The sequence below is a fragment of the Perissodus microlepis genome, chromosome 8 (genome assembly GCF_051167445.1).
Source record: "Perissodus microlepis isolate ML-2025 ecotype Zambia chromosome 8, ASM5116744v1, whole genome shotgun sequence".
NCBI classification, from domain to species: domain Eukaryota; kingdom Metazoa; phylum Chordata; class Actinopteri; order Cichliformes; family Cichlidae; genus Perissodus; species Perissodus microlepis.
This window is the reverse complement of record NC_140468.1, coordinates 9,719,424-9,736,135: the sequence shown is the minus strand read 5'-3', so window position 1 is coordinate 9,736,135 and position 16,712 is coordinate 9,719,424. Positions and strand designations below refer to the sequence as shown.

General features: G+C 38.9%; 1 protein-coding gene across 1 annotated transcript in view; it reads right to left on the bottom strand.

Annotated features, from left to right (window-relative positions):
* The window catches only part of LOC146381381 (melanopsin-A-like), a 39,978-nt gene that overhangs the window by 10,849 nt on the left and 12,417 nt on the right, over positions 1-16,712 (bottom strand). The window contains exons 4-10 of the mRNA XM_084937394.1: positions 16,181-16,384; positions 13,984-14,155; positions 13,591-13,752; positions 12,722-12,829; positions 9,581-9,752; positions 9,297-9,485; positions 3,970-4,041 (exon numbers count right to left, since the gene is read on the bottom strand). Of these exons, the coding sequence (XP_084793520.1) occupies positions 3,970-4,041; positions 9,297-9,485; positions 9,581-9,752; positions 12,722-12,829; positions 13,591-13,752; positions 13,984-14,155; positions 16,181-16,384 (1,079 nt within the window). The remainder of the gene's footprint in view (positions 1-3,969; positions 4,042-9,296; positions 9,486-9,580; positions 9,753-12,721; positions 12,830-13,590; positions 13,753-13,983; positions 14,156-16,180; positions 16,385-16,712) is intronic.

Below are 16,712 nucleotides of genomic sequence, written 5' to 3'. Positions count from 1 at the left end.
ACAAATAAAATTTTTATCATTAGAGAAAAAATTACCAGTAATCATCCCACAGATGTAATATTATCTACAGCTACTCTTAGTACCATTGATGTTAAGTTAGACTCTTTTTCTCCAATTGATCTTTCTGAGTTAACTTCAATAATTACTTCCTCCAAACCATCAACGTGTCTTTTAGACCCCATTCCTACAAAACTGCTCAAAGAAGTCCTACCATTGATTAATTCTTCGATCTTAAATATGATCAACCTATCTCTAATGGTCGGCTATGTACCACAGGCCTTCAAGCTGGCTGTGGTTAAACCTTTACTCAAAAAGCCATCTCTAGACCCAGCAGTCTTAGCTAATTATAGGCCAATCTCCAACCTTCCTTTCATATCAAAAATCCTTGAAAGAGTAGTTGTCAAACAGCTAACAGATCATCTGCAGAGGAATGGTTTATTTGAAGAGTTTCAGTCAGGTTTCAGAGCTCATCACAGTACAGAAACAGCTTTAGTGAAGGTTACAAATGATCTTCTTATGGCCTCTGACAGTGGACTCATCTCTGTGCTTGTCCTGCTAGACCTCAGTGCAGTGTTCGATACTGTCGACCATAATATCCTATTAGAGCGATTAGAACATGCTGTAGGTATTACAGGTACTGCACTGCAGTGGTTTGTATCATATCTATCTAATAGACTCCAATTTGTGCATGTAAATGGAGAGTCCTCTTCACACACTGAGGTTAATTATGGAGTTCCACAGGGTTCAGTGCTAGGACCAATTCTGTTTACATTATACATGCTTCCCTTAGGCAGCATCATTAGAAGACATAGCATACATTTTCACTGCTATGCAGATGACACCCAGCTCTATCTGTCCATGAAGCCAGATAACACACACCAATTAGTTAAACTGCAGGAATGTCTTAAAGACATAAAGACCTGGATGGCCACTAACTTTCTGCTTCTTAATTCAGATAAAACTGAGGTTATTGTACTCGGCCCTGAAAATCTTAGAAATATGGTATCTAACCAGATTCTTACTCTGGATGGCATTACCTTGGCCTCCAGTAACGCTGTGAGGAACCTTGGAGTCATTTTTGACCAGGACATGTCCTTCAACGCACATATTAAACAAATATGTAAGACTGCTTTCTTCCATTTGCGCAACATCTCTAAAATTAGAAATATCCTGTCTCAGAGTGACGCTGAAAAACTAGTTCATGCATTTATTACTTCCAGGCTGGACTACTGTAATTCATTATTATCAGGATGCCCAAAAAACTCACTGAAAAGCCTTCAGCTAATCCAAAATGCTGCAGCAAGAGTACTGACAGGGACTAGAAGGAGAGAGCATATTTCTCCTGTTTTGGCTTCCCTTCATTGGCTTCCTGTTAAATCCAGAATTGAATTCAAAATCCTGCTCCTCACATACAAGGTCTTAAATAATCAGGCCCCATCTTATCTTAATGACCTTGTAGTACCATATCACCCTATTAGAGCACTTCGCTCTCGCTCTGCAGGCCTACTTGTTGTTCCTAGAGTATTTAAAAGTAGAATGGGAGGCAGAGCCTTCAGTTTTCAGGCCCCTCTTCTGTGGAACCAGTTTCCAGTTTGGATTCGGGAGACAGACACTATCTGTACTTTTAAGATTAGGCTTAAAACTTTCCTTTTTGCTAAAGCATATAGTTAGGGCTGGACCAGGTGACCCTGAATCCTCCCTTAGTTATGCTGCAATAGACGTAGGCTGCCGGGGGATTCCCAAGATGCATTGAGTTTTTCCTTTCCAGTCACCTTTCTCACTCACTATGTATTAATAGACCTCTCTGCATTGAATCATATCTGTTATTAACCTCTGTCTCTCTTCCACAGCATGTCTTTTATCCTGTCTTCCTTCTCTCACCCCAACCGGTCGCAGCAGATGGCCGCCCCTCCCTGAGCCTGGTTCTGCCGGAGGTTTCTTCCTGTTAAAAGGGAGTTTTTCCTTCCCACTGTCGCCAAAGTGCTTGCTCATAGGGGGTCATATGATTGTTGGGTTTTTCTCTGTATCTATGAAGCGCCTTGAGGCGACTTTTGTTGTGATTTGGCGCTATATAAATAAAATTGAATTGAATTGAATTGAATTGAATGTCATTTTATGGTTTAATCTGTGTATATTCATACATTCAAACAATGTTAAGTGAAATACAGTTATGCTGAAGTAACTTAATATGAACAGAAAAATACATCTGCTGCAACAAATCTATTCAGCCCCATGATGAAAAAGAAAATTTAACACCATTACTTCTTCTGTAGGAATTAGGAAAGTAAGTGTCAGTCAGGCGCTGTTAATCAGTTGTACACAACTAATTGATCATCAGTGTGAACACCTCTATAGCAGCTGAAGTTTTAGCAGTTTGCATGTCTGGAACATTCAGAACAGTGGATACGCAATTCAATGCTCAGAGAAAGATCATCTCAGACTCAGACTCAGACTGAAGTTCATAACAGTACAATTAGAAAGACTGAAAAAGTATGTCTTGTTTGGAAGAACTGCCAAAAGTAATATCTTTTCTCTAGAAAGAAGGCAGCACAGCTTAGGTCAGCTGAGATTTTTTTGAACAATGTCCTTTGCACAGATGAGACCAAAGTGGGCGCGTTTAACCAAAATACACAGCGCCACGTTTCGCAAAACCCCAAAACAGCATATCAGCAATAACACCTCATACCAACTGTTATGCATGGCACTCAAGGAGTGGTCTTGTTTTACAGCCACAGGACTTGAGCACCTTGCAGTCGTTGAGTCCACCACGGACTCCTCTGCATACCAAAGCATATTAAATGTAAGTCCATCTCTCTGACAGCTAAAGCTTGGCCCAATCAAAGTCCAGAACTTAAAACGATTGAAATGTTGTGGCAGGACATTAAGAGAGCTGTGGATGAATGTCCACAAACCTCAATGAACTAAAGCAATGCTGGAAAGAAGAGGGGGCCAAAATTCCTCCACAACAATGTGAAAAACCGAATTACTAATACAAAATAATGATTACTTCAAGTTATTGCTGCTAATGGTGATTGCACTGGCTACTGAATCATGTAGTGAAAAGTTTACAAGCAGACAAAAGAAAACTGTACATTTACTAATCACTGTACTGAACTGCTGAATGCCAGTCTGACAGATCACCAGACCATCACAGGAACAACATAGAGACTGTTAATTCACATTCAAATCCATACCCACAGCCTAGAACCTCAATTAACCTAACATGGGAAAAAACGATCCAGGCACAGGGAAACATGCAGCACTGTTATGCATTTTCTGCTCATAAGTACTTGTGCTTGTAACAACATACAGACTTAATCTCATGAAAGCAACTGATGTGTTGACTGGATCCTTTTCCCATTGATAGCCACTGATCTAATCTGACATCAAATACAAACACAATAATGATTTTCAGGAGCACAAAAGAGTATGAAAGCAGCCCAAAGCCATGATACACAAAAACATCCTGACTGTGTCTTATCCTTGTTGCAGCAACATGAAAAGCTAATGTGATGTAAGAGGAAAGGAATCTTGGTAAAGTGGAATAATTTAGCAGAGTATGTATCAAGATTTTTCAATATAATGTGGAAAATGTCTAATAAAAAACATGAAGATTTGCTTTTTTTGTTATGTTGGCAGGAATCCACTGCCCTGAGAATGTGCTTCATACTGTAGTACTTGAGTTTGAAATTTGTGATAAACCAAATTAATAGCTGGACCAAACCATAATGGATGGAAGTACACATGCTAGAAAAAACAACATTAAAAAATAAAGGTGAATTAATGATTGGTACTATATGATGTTCTTACAGTTATTCTGAGAGGATGGATAAAGAACATTTCTAGAAGTTTTTGGATCATGGAGGTCGTATATGTATGTTTAATGTACACAGATACTATTTATTAGTAGAAAAAAACTATTTACTACATGTGTGGCAAAAAGAAAAAGGGTGATTGGTGGATTCTTACAGAAGCTGGCAGATTGCTGGTTGGCTGCAGACTGATGTCCGACATGGAGATGCCTTCAGGTTCTGTCAGAGCCTGAAGAGTGTGCACATAAACACAGCCATTTATTATCAGTTATACTCACAACAGCTTTTGTGCTATTTGGGCCTTCAGGTAACTTTTACTGAATGCAGACCCGTCCCAAAAAAGGAGGAAAACATGAGGATCGTTCCCTCTCAAATCAGCAAATTATTAGAACGTCTTCTAATTAAGCAGCTCCAATTGCATAAAAAAGTTTTAAAGTCGGTCTACATATTGGTATATAAAACCAGAATTGCAAATATTCAAACCACTGGTAAAAATATATTTTAAAAATGGTCAGACAACCCACTTTCAGACCATTTTTTTGCACACTGAAAATGAATAACACAAAAACGATCACAGATAAATTCCTAAAATTTTCACTGGTTTTTCTTGCCATGAATATTGAATCAGGATCTGTAATTTGAGACAGATACATAAAATAATCTACAAGTATTAGCTCATTAAAATATGAACAAAAAGGCCATCACTCCTACAATTTAACATATTTGTGCACACACACTAAACTATTATTCTTATTTAGAATTTCTGAATATTTGTCTTTATAACATGTGAAAACGTTATATTTCACAACAATGCAAAAAAGAAACTCATAAAATTATTTTCTTGTTTTTTATTTTCAAGATTTCACATCATTCAAATTTTGTGTTTCACCGTCTCTGATTTGCAAAAAAAAATGGTCTAAAGTGTGGACATATATAATGATTGCTATGAAATTTTAGCTTCATATATCATAGATGATAGATGAAGCTAATACATACATATAGATACACATATATATACACACACACACATATATATATATATATATATATATATATATATATATATATATATATATATATATATATATATATATATATACACATACATACATATGTATATATATATATATATATATATTGCCCTTTGAAATCTGAATCAGTGTGTCATCAGAATGTCTCAAAAACTATTAAAAACCCTGTAATTTTCAATGCTCTTTCTCACCATCAAAATTAATCCACATCTTTAATTTGAGCTGGATGCTCATGATGTCTCAGTAAAACAGCAGGTTGGCTAGTTCAATAGGAGAATGGAAGAAACAGTTCAGTCTTTATACTTATCTGTTCAAAGTTGTCTCTTACTTAAATTTTATTATGTTGACTGATGCTAGGCTAAATAACAGGACTTTGTTTAATTCAGTGCAGTTTAACAGCACCACAAACTATATCAACAAAAATGATCGTACAGTTAAAATGCCAGCCCTCTTAAACACTCTCATAAATTGAAATTGACAGTCATGATGACTGTGTATAGGTAACAGTCTGAGTGTATATGTCATGTAAACATGTATAAAAACTACTGACTAAAGATGGAGGTAGCAGTCAGGGGCTTTCTTCCACTGCCAACAAGTGCAGTACTTTTAAACACGGGGCCACATCGTGCAAACTATGGATTAAGTCTGAAAGTCCCAGATTACCGGATTAGTGTTTGCACCCTCTCTATCAGAGTCCTCAGTGAACCTGACCTGCGTGGCGGTTTGCCTGCATGTGTGTGTTTGCATCACGCATACATGTGGATTGCTTGTATTATTTTTATTCCTGTGAACTAAGATGATTAGATGGAGATGGAAATGCTCCATATACTGCATGTCCCACATAAAAAGACCTGTCGCTATCACTGGCCTGTCAACAGCATGGGGCTTTTTTTCTGGTTTTTATGAAACAAATAAAATGTCTGGGCGACACTTGACACAAGAATGTGAGACAATACTGAGGAATTATTCAGAAAGAGCTGTTAAATAATAAATTGTTGTTAATTAGCTTCTGAACATGTCAGAATTGAGAGGTTTATAATTTTTTTCCTATACCAGCCAATGAGCCATTAATTTCTAAACACTAAAAATTAATTAATTTTAATTAAAAATGGTTTAAAATGATTTATGAGTTAAAATATAGATTTTCATGATGATTCAATTACATGGTGGTTTCAGTTGCAACACTGGGTAACACAGGACAATGGAAGCTCTCAGTTTAAGGAGGTCTTGTGCATGTGAGTGCATTAAGAGTGATCAATCATAAAAAGATCAGTTGGCTTCTGCCACTTAATTGCCAAAAGCTAGAGCAATCACTGACAGCTGGTGTGGATGGCCTCCAGTACCAGAAACTATTACACACCTGGTAACTTCTGTGTATGCTGGGTTTCTTAGTTTGTGAACACTACCATGCAAAATTATCTGCTCGTGTTCCAATTTTATTGCACAAATTTTATGACATTACTCTAACATCCTAAACAACATAAATGCAAATTAAACACATGTGTGACGCTTGAAGGGGCTGATAAAGTGACTAAGTTGATAAAGCTTAAATTATAGATGTGATATGAATGAAAACTAATGCTGGGCTTATTTTTAAGATACTCGACAGCCAATTTCACTTGCTGCCGGCAACTTCTGTCATTTTTAGTTAGGTCACAGCCAGCTAAAAATGACAAACTGCCATTGCATGCTGATCTTGACTAATAAAAGACAGAGAGAGCGGGGGGGAGAAAGGCTTACAGAACTGTGATTGTCTGGTGGGGAGGCTCAGGCATTTAGTATTTGAGGTCACATGTGGGTTAGCGCAAATTACTCATAAACTGTGGATTTTGAGCTGTCTGTCAAAGGATGTGTGAATGGCATTGTGAGGGCCGCTTTATGCTGTCTGTCCACATCAGAAATCCAAAGTGTTTATAGACGTTCCAGGCTGACATGTTCAAAGGCAGAGAGAAAGGCAGGGTTTTATAGAGAGGAGGAGATGCAATAGTTTTTGAAAATGGTAACAAAACCACTTATTTGCAGATCATAGCTTCAGGGATCCATTCCCAGTTCTGCAATTGTTCACGTGACAAAGGCATCAACATTTGACTCCTTTCATACCTTCCCACAGCTATGTTGTTCCCTAGATTGAATCAGAGTATAAAACCAATATGATGACAATACAAGTATTCCCCCATGTACAAGAGAGATGGACAAATGCTAACAAATGAAGGGTGTGTTGAGAAGATAGTAGGGGTGCTTCGAGGATGGAGGAAAGATGCAGAGGATTAATAATGTACTAGTGACAATCTTCCAAAATAAAGGTGATATGACCAGAAGGGAAAGGATTAGAAATGGGTATGTCAGAGGAAGTTAGAGTTAGAGATGGTTTGGACATGTGCAGAGGAGGGATCGCGGATATATTGGGCAAAAGATGTTGAAGATGGAGCTCTCCAGCAGCAGAGAAAGAGGAAGACCACAGAGAAGATTCATGGATGCAGTGAAGGTAGGGTTAACAGGGATATGACAGGATGGAAGCAGACGGTCTGCTGTGGTGACCCCTAAAGGAAGCAGCCGATAAATAAAAAGGAGGAGAAGAAGAAGAGGATGCTAGGCATGTTCCACTTCTTTAAACCACGGTGGTATAACTGAGTCGTGACCTGGGTACTCGCATGTGTGCTTTTTTTGGTGGTTGTTTATGCTCCTTGACAGTTTATTACTCACAAACAGATCGACTTACAGTATGTAACTATGACAACCACATGGATTGACCCACAGGTGACTTCCAGCCTTTGAATCAGTTAAACTTTTGGATAAAACCTTCCTTTGACTTCTTTATGTGCTGTAAACTGTGAGAGTTTATAGTCCATTTAACAGCCTATTCCTTAGAAATTTGCCTGCACTGTGAGCTCTTACAGCTGTTCATTTACTGAGTTTTGCAATTAAAAGTTGCACTTTGTGGGGTGCTAATTTAGCTCACCGGCTTGAACAAGCGACCCATATGCTGTAAGGCCCAGGTTTGAATCCGCTCCAATGACACCCACTGTTTATCTTCCCCTGTTCTCAACATGACACTCTTTTCTTCATTTTACTGTATTTCTGAGAAAGAGTTTATACGCAGGTTGATTTTAAGCTGTGATCACAATAAAGTTCCAGACATAAAGATTTCAGACTGAGACAATTCGCAAATGTCAGCTTCAGAGAGTCATTTAAAAGCAATAGCAGTCCGTGAGTTACTTGTTCTTTATGAAATTCTTTCTGTGGTTTGAATTTGTTTTAAAAAGCCAAATAACCTGTTCCCATTGGTAACCAGACAATATGAATGATACTGAAATGCAAAGTCAAACCAGCAAGATCAGCGTTATTTTCTGGCACCACAGAAACACAATTGCACAGTCCCTGGTCACAACATTGAGTTAGCCTGGATTTTAAGTGGACTCCCATCAATATGTCCTCTTTAAGTTACATGCAATTAAACAATGATGACATCGACGATGTCTCGAGATCCCAAACAACAATTTAAGAGGATTTAGATCAGCTTTGATGGACAAACAAGAAGCAAAACCTTCCATCAAAAATATCATGAAAATATTATAAGAAATGATAGCCTGAGTCCTATTTCACCCCTTTTTAACTCTATACTTCAGAAATATACTTAGAAATACCATATGGTGTAAAAATAAAACTTTGGGTTTACTATATAGTAAATATATTCTATGTGTGCTGTCAAAAAATCCAGCGACTCTGCCAATAGAAAGAAAAACACTTTATCTGTTTTAAATTTGAAAAAGTTATCACCTCCGATTCAAGACTACCAGCACAAGCTTAGCCGCAGTTTCACAGCAGACCTCAAATTTGCACAGAAAGTAAACTCTGTCCTTGAGAAACAACTTTTACATCAGAGTTCTGGTGATTAGAGCTGTGTCCAAACAGTTGTGTCAGTGAAAGAGTTTGTTACGTCTGAACGAGTAACAGGGACATCTGGTCACAAGCAAGCACAGAAGCAGTTAAACTGTCATTCGAGGGGTTGTGTGCTATGAATTCATCTGCAAGGGAAAGACTGTCAGTGCAGTTTTACTTAGAGGGAATGTTCAATACAAAGTACCTCAACAGTGGTGTTGTGTCAGCCTGCCATTGTACACCCATTCAAAATGCATCAAAACTTCTTTCTACTTCTTTCAGGAGCCAAACATAATTTGCGATGACTCCCTACCTAACTCTACAGATTTTACCCTGTGCAACTCTCTTCCCCAAAATAAACACAGGCTGAAGGCTTTTAATACACTGAAGGACACTGTGCAGGTGATCAGAAAGAGACTTCCACTTATTGAGCACTGAAAGGTTTTTTCAAAGTGAACAAGGAGATGAGAATGAAGGGGAAACAAAGCTAATTAAAATGTAGTAGACTGGAATCATGGAACTTTTTGTCGTGTTAGCAGCAATACCTTTACACAAGTGAGGCTTTTATACTCACAGTGATTGGTGACAGGTGACATATTGCTGGATCAGTGGCGTTGTGAGCAGAGGTTCTCTCGTACTCTGTGTTATACCCTCTCACCTTTGACCTCTGGCTAGCGTGACGCACCTGTTTGGCATCACCGGACAAGTGACGACTAACAGGAGTTCGAGAAGAGTAGTCTTCCTCCGTGTCTGAGAACTGGGCCTGAGATGGAAAAGGACTGAAATCAGCAACTCATATTTTAAACCTTTGTACAAGGACATAAAATACAAAACATATTAAATATGAGCCACACTCACTGATTCACTCTCAGACTCGGAAGAGTTGTGAGTCCTGCTGGGGCCTTTGAACTCTGACTGGCTGGTGAGGGTTGATCGGCGGATGGACTGGAAGCTGCTGCTGCTGAAACGGTCTCTGCCCTTCATACACAGCAATACCCTGAGGTAAGGAACGTACCTGCTGATTGCTGACCTGAACGAGACAGAGAAATTTTCCAATCCATAATTGCATTTTTTTTTTTAATTAAATGATAGTGAAGTGTGGGGCTGCATGAAATCCTTACAAGCTGAGCTGAATTAGACAAATGTCAGCTTTTAATTAGGATGTTAAAAAGTTATCAAGAAGAGAATACCACAAAAATTAAAGTAGTCACAAGGCTTGGCTCCTTAAAGTTTGGTAAAAGGTAAATGAACTAGATATATATGCAGTATAGCGCTTTTCTACTCTATACAAGTTTGATTAATGCTGTGTATTTAAGGGGTTGTGGTACAACTACCAAGACTGCCCATGTTGTCACTGTAGTCAGCATGTTATTTTTTCCTTTATTTCAGTGTACTGCTCTTTTACTACTGTTTAATTATTGCCTTACTAATGCATTTACTACTATTCAGTTTCTACTTGCTTCAGTGATTCATGTAACAACACAAAACAAAACCAAATAAGCTATTTTCAGCCTTATTCACTTGGGGGTGAGGGGTGGGGTAGGGTTGTTACAGCAGGTAGCTTGGCATGTTTGATGTGGCAGTTTCACCTGGGATTCTCTTCCTCATAAAACCTGAAAGGGATTTTTGTCTCCTGCTGGAACCTTTTGATTGCATGTAAGGATTAGCTTTAAACTAATAATTTGCTAAGGAGCAAAGTTATGATAAAATGGACATGATGAGTACTTTAAGGGGAGACAGGATCATAGTGTCTGCTCAGATCAAGTTTGCTTGTACTTACACTCACTAGTGCGTAGGCGTGTTCATGGTAAGCATGGCAACAATTTTAGGGGCAGCTGTAAATCAGGAGGTAGGGCAGGTCATCTGCTAATTGGAAAGTTAGTAATTCCAAAAGTTCCAAAATACAAGGATATTTGCTGCCAAATGTCCTCCTACTACTGCCAAAAACAAAAGTAAGAGCATTGTGTACATGAAAGTATAGCCTGCTAATGAATATTATCAGACTTTTTCCCCAGTTGATTATTTAAATAAATTTTTACAAAAATTTGAAGTCATTTGCATTCTTTTTCATTGATCATTTCTTGTACAGATTTTGAATTTCTGCTTTTACCACCCCACAAATCAGAAAATATGGTCAAAAGTCTGAAAAATAGGATTGGAACTGAAATGTTCTACAGATCATGCCCTGAGTAACATATGTCCAAATCCCTCCAAATTGTTATTGCATCGGACTTTCTTGTGGGATCGGTGTGTATGTGTGTGTGTGTCATGTGTTGCAGGAGGTTGCAGGAGGTGCCGAACACATGGCCAGTGTTCTGCAGGGATATTTAAAGCCTGCTTCTGTAGCTTTGGGCTCCTGCTGTTCCTCTTCTTCACTCCTGTGACAGTGACTGTGCTGTCTTTGCATGTATTGTATTGTTTTTGCATATACATCCTATACAATACACTTAGCAGCCCATCCAAGCACCATTTCACACCACTGATACAGACATAAACAGGTTTGCCACCTATTTTAAAACATTTTTGCTATCCATATTCAGGTGGTAGTGTGACTCCCTTCCTTGACCGTCTAACCGGTCGTAACACAGAGTATTGTGTAATCATCTTTATTCAGTAGTATTATGGTACTTTTTCTCAATCTTGCATTCATAAAAGAGGTTTGGTTTCAAGCTTTGGATGCTACAGAGATGTGTAAATTAAAGAAGATTTGTAGCTTGTTCGCAATTTTTTATATTAGAATGTGATTAAAGGAGTGCAAAGGAGTCACTGGGAGTGTCATATGCCTCTGTGCGATGGCACATTTACCCTCTGGTTATTGTATTTGATCATCTTTATTAACCTGCTTTCTAGCACTCTCTGTTTCATGCAGAGTAATGATTAGCTATGAAGACTCATATGCTTGCATATGAAGTCAGGATGGTTGGAGTGCCTCTCTCTCTGGTCTGACATTGGCCTCCTTTAACTTCAGCTGCTTCAATATTCTATTGAGTTGAATGTTGTGGGTTGTCTTGTTTTCAGTTTTAATTTCATTAGTTTGGTTTATTAACACAAGTTTAGATAAGACGATTTAATCGAATCACACCTGGGTGGGTGGCCTTCAACCTTCTTTTGTTTGTTTGTTTCTGGAGCTCCAATCTCCTTTATTTGTCTTTTTTAATGTTTGTTTTTTGTATTCTTCAAAATCTTTTGAACTGTAGAAACTTTGTGACATCGTATATGCTGGGCTCCTGAGAGATTTGAAGATTTTTGGGGGCTGACCTCTCACACCCCAAGCTAAAATTATACCCTTTTAAAATAAGAACAATGAAACCTTATTCTGATATAATGTAAACCACACATGTTAATCATTCTGTGGTTCTGCCATCGGTTAAAGTATCAACTACTGAGCAACCTCTTCGTTAAAACTCCAAAAATAATCTCCCTTTCTAGTCAGAGCTGATCAGATGTAACTGACTATAGACCGAGGAAACACATCCCAGCCATTTATATGGGTGACGATGACAAACCTGGCAACACGGTATCAATTATGCACACATGCAGAGAGAGCAATACCAAATTTGACACACTCTCAAACCAAATAAAGTTAAATATTTACTTGGGGAGATAACTAACATGAGCATGGAAGCAGCTAAATTTGTTCTTTAAAAAAGTCCGAGCCTGGGGGGGAAACGCAGAGACAACATAAACCTTTACTAAAATACTTCAAAATGATTCTTTTGTATCTTTTCTTTACTTTCTCTGTATAACCATTATACTTCACTGTCACACTGCTTTATTATTCCTTTTTGTAGTTTGATGTTTTCTTTCTTTTCTTACATTCTGTGCCATTGTGTACATACTGAAGCTGCAAAAAGCTTTTTACTTTTATGTCCTTAATTACTATTCTGACACCTTGTGTAACGTCTGCTTCTTCACCGCTGTTGTGTGCGAGGAGATTGAGAAAGAACACCATTATTTTTTAACTGTTACTGCAGCTTAACACTTGAGTGTACATCCTACCTGTATTTAGGATGTGTTATGGCGTATATGATGGGGTTGTGGATAGCTGATGCTTTGGCAATCACAGCAGGAACAGAGTTCATATAAGGAGTTAACAAGTCTGCATACCTGAGAGAGAGAGGGGGAGAGAGAGATGAGACAGATGGTGGCAGGAAGAAAAATGAGACAAGGAAATGAGACACATTTGTGTGACAAGGGCATGGGTGGGCATGTGTTGTCTTGTGCAGAATTAGTGCAGAGACACAGGACTGGGACACACAGTTGGGCTTGCATTTAGTGCTCAATTCAACCCTCACTTCACCCCAACATTTTTTTAGTTATCTCCCCAAGCCCCCCAGGGTCACGGTGGGCTGGAGGCTATACTTCAGGTGACACTGGGACAATGATGGGGTACTTCTTGGACAGGCAGCACAGTCCATCGCAAAAGAACAGGCAGCAGGTAGTTGTGTTACTGTCCACCTGATCAATCCAGTATGCAGCCTTTCCTAGTTTCTTATTGGTCTACCAAGTATTGAGAGAAATATGGTGGTTTGGAACAAATCTACTTAAAAAACAAAGGTTTGGTTCTGTCATGCATGTGTATTGATGAATACGCTGTTCTAGGTAATCCATCACGGGAGTTCACTTCCTACAGGAATATTGACAGTCTTGTTACGACTAAAACCACGCAGCCATAGATAAATAGCTTTTGGCTGAAACACCTTTAATGGCATCTTCAATCATAAACTCAGTACTTTATTGTGAGTCAAACACCCAAAAAGTACTAAACTTTGGGCTTTTTTCGTCCTAATGGAGAATTTTAGACGTCACTGGACTGTGAAAAAAGATGTCTCTTTAGCAGACACTGACACACACACTTGTGCACTTACCCAGCAAATGCAGTGAGGGCTGTGCAGGAATAAGGGGCCCAGGAGATGACAAACAGCAGGATGACGATAAGTGCAATTTTAGCCATCCTCCATTCGCTCCTCATTTTATGGAACCTCTTTGCAGAGTCTCTGGTCCCCTCGCAGTTGATCTTTGTTATCGCCCTGTGATGCACAGACACGCCCACCACCAGTAAAAATAGTTATCGAAAGCCGTCGTCTATAATATAATATAACTTGTAATTTTACTGTAATAACAGACCCTTGTTTGTAATTCATTTTTATGGCTAACTTGTTGATATTCACACAGCTGTGGGAGTGTGTCACAGGAGGAGACCTTCGAGAATAATAGCCGTAAATGGTGTTGATGTTCGTGTGTGCATGAACAGTACCAACCGCGTTGTGTGTCGAATGGCTCTGAAGATACAGCAATAGCAGAAAATGATGACAAAGAGAGGGATGAAGAAGACAAAAGTGAAAAGCAGCATGGTGTAGGAGCGGACGGAAGGGGTGAACGTCATGTAGTCCCAGGAACAAGACGTCATCAGACCCTCCGGGACGTAGGCACCTTTGGGAGCACATAAAGTCTTTTGGTCATTTTCCACATCATTAAATCTGACATTTCTCTCCTGCCTCTTTGCTCCTGAAAAGTCTTTGACTTCATACTTCTGCATTTTGAACATGTTTGTGCCTACTACTTCAATAAAGGGCTGCCGGTAGAGTATGTGAGTCTTGTATGAATGGAGTTTACTATATGGCCAACCTTTTACCACACTGATTTATTTTGTCTATTCAGTGGACAGAAAAATGGAAGAAAACACTGTTTATATAAGATGTATGGAAGGAAATCCATCGTATAACTGCTAAACACCTAAACAACCTTGAAGACAATGAATGAAAGAGCCAATAGCCTTTGAAAATACTGGTAACAAAGCATAGATAGGAATACAGAATTAAGCTGCATTACTGGTTTGTACTGTTTATGTAATTTATCATCTCTCACTGTATTTTATTGGAGTCACTGAGATATTTCTTTGAAATCCTGAACAGGTTTTTTTGCCATTGTTTGTGGGGCTTTCCATTGATTGTCACTCCCTGAGACTAGACTTGAATTCGTAAAATGACCACAGCTTCTTAAGAATGCACAACATACCAATGGAAAATCAATTAAGAGCCTTGCCATGGTATACACACTCCCTGGTGGTGGTGGCACTGGATAAAGAATGAGTCAATGCACATTCAAGTCAAACACATCTCCCCTGTGGTTCCATTGTTTCTGGCACATGGTTCAAAAGCACCTTTATTTTTAATCAATCAGTATTAGTGACATGTTCGAGTTTACTTTTATTTCCAGCCATGATTATGGTTATGGTTAGGCTTAATTAAGAAGCCATGTTGTAGATTTTAATTTAAAACCTTCAACCTTTTCAGAAAAAGCTTGGATTTATAGAGATTAAGAAAAGGGAGAAGGCTTTCAATGGTGCTGCCATGTAACCCATTATGTACTACCACCATGGAGTCCTTTGTGGAGGCGACATCATGCTGTGACAGGCTATGTAAGTGTCTAAATCTTACTATTGTATGCATTTGTTTGTTTTGTTTTTTTTCTTACCCTACACCTCTATCTATCATAATTGCTAGCTGTATTTTGTTGTCTTAATCAGTCCTCCCACACTTTCTGGACAGGCCTAAGCTTAAGTGTCTATGATTTTAATAATGTAGACTTGTTCTTCATGGGTTGCAGCAGTTGCTTTCACAGCTCGAGTTGTACTTTGTAATACTTGAACAAGATGTGGACAGAAATACCCCTCCCCTAAATCAAACACAGTACAGGAAAAGCCCAAAGCTAATATGAGAGCGATGGCTCAAACACAGCTCTGTGGTGGTACGCACAGCTTTGCAGACCATTGTCTACATGTTGTAGCTGTTTACTCTCACCAGGTGGCAATGTCACAAGCAACCATACTTCCGCTTGGGATGTTGTTGGGCCTAGCCAGAGAAGTTACATGCAAAGAGCTAAAATAGTGAAACAGCTAAAAACAGTGGAAAGTGTCCACCATCTGTGCCTCTCATGTTGAACTTTCTGTCTTAGATTTTTATTTTCATTCTTCTCTTGTTTGTATTGAACTCTGCTGTTGCTCCTTTTTCTTGTTATGGTCCACTTTTCAACCAGTCAGTGTTTAACCTTTGCATAGCTTAATCAATGTTAAGGTGTCAGGTCCTTGGAGGACTGCACACAAGCATATTTGCATTGGTAGCATCCCCCTTTGTGTGTACTCTGCAAATGCTAGTACCTACACAAGCAGATGCAAATGTAGTACCATAAAACGTGTGAGGCTGCAGAGCCTCAGTAAAACTGTTCCACTATCATATCCATCAAGTGTTTTAATGATTCACGTGAAATGTTCATTTTTTTCCATGCTGAAAAGGCAAACCAAGATCTCTTTGAAATAATGCCACACTTTTCATCAGGAAATAGAAATGCTGCCATTAGTTAGATCAGTTGGAAATAAGTAGCTAAACAGAGATTCAAAAACTATATCGCTATATCACACTGATAAACGTCCAGGTCACTGAATAAAATTGTACTCACTCCAGCCAAAGAAGGGCGGCAGACTCCAGCCCACTGAATAGAGCCAGGCAACAGCCACAGTGGTGAATGCTTTCTTACGAGACATCACCCCGAGGGAAGCCAGAGGCCTGGTGATCACCACGTACCGGTCCACTGCAATCACCATCAGTGTCATCATACTGCAGATACCGAAGAGAGCTCCACAGAAGGCGTACAGCTCACAACCTGGGTAGGAAATGTCAACATGTGCTCATGTTAATACTGACCACATCTGATTGTATAATCACAAATAATTGTAGTAAAAACTACAGTGATAGCAGACAAAGTGGTTAACTCTCTAACTGCAATGTTTAGTTAGGTTTAGCTTTCTATTCCTAAGGGGAACTTTTTTGCTGGTTGACCATTTGAGATCTATGCTTCATAGTCTATACAATTGAACTGTAAGAATGTATTAGATTCAAGTGACAAAAACTGCATTCTTCAATTACCACTTGAGGCTTGCTCCCTGTTGAAATTCCCAGCTATTAATAATCCAAAAAGCATGGTACAAGTA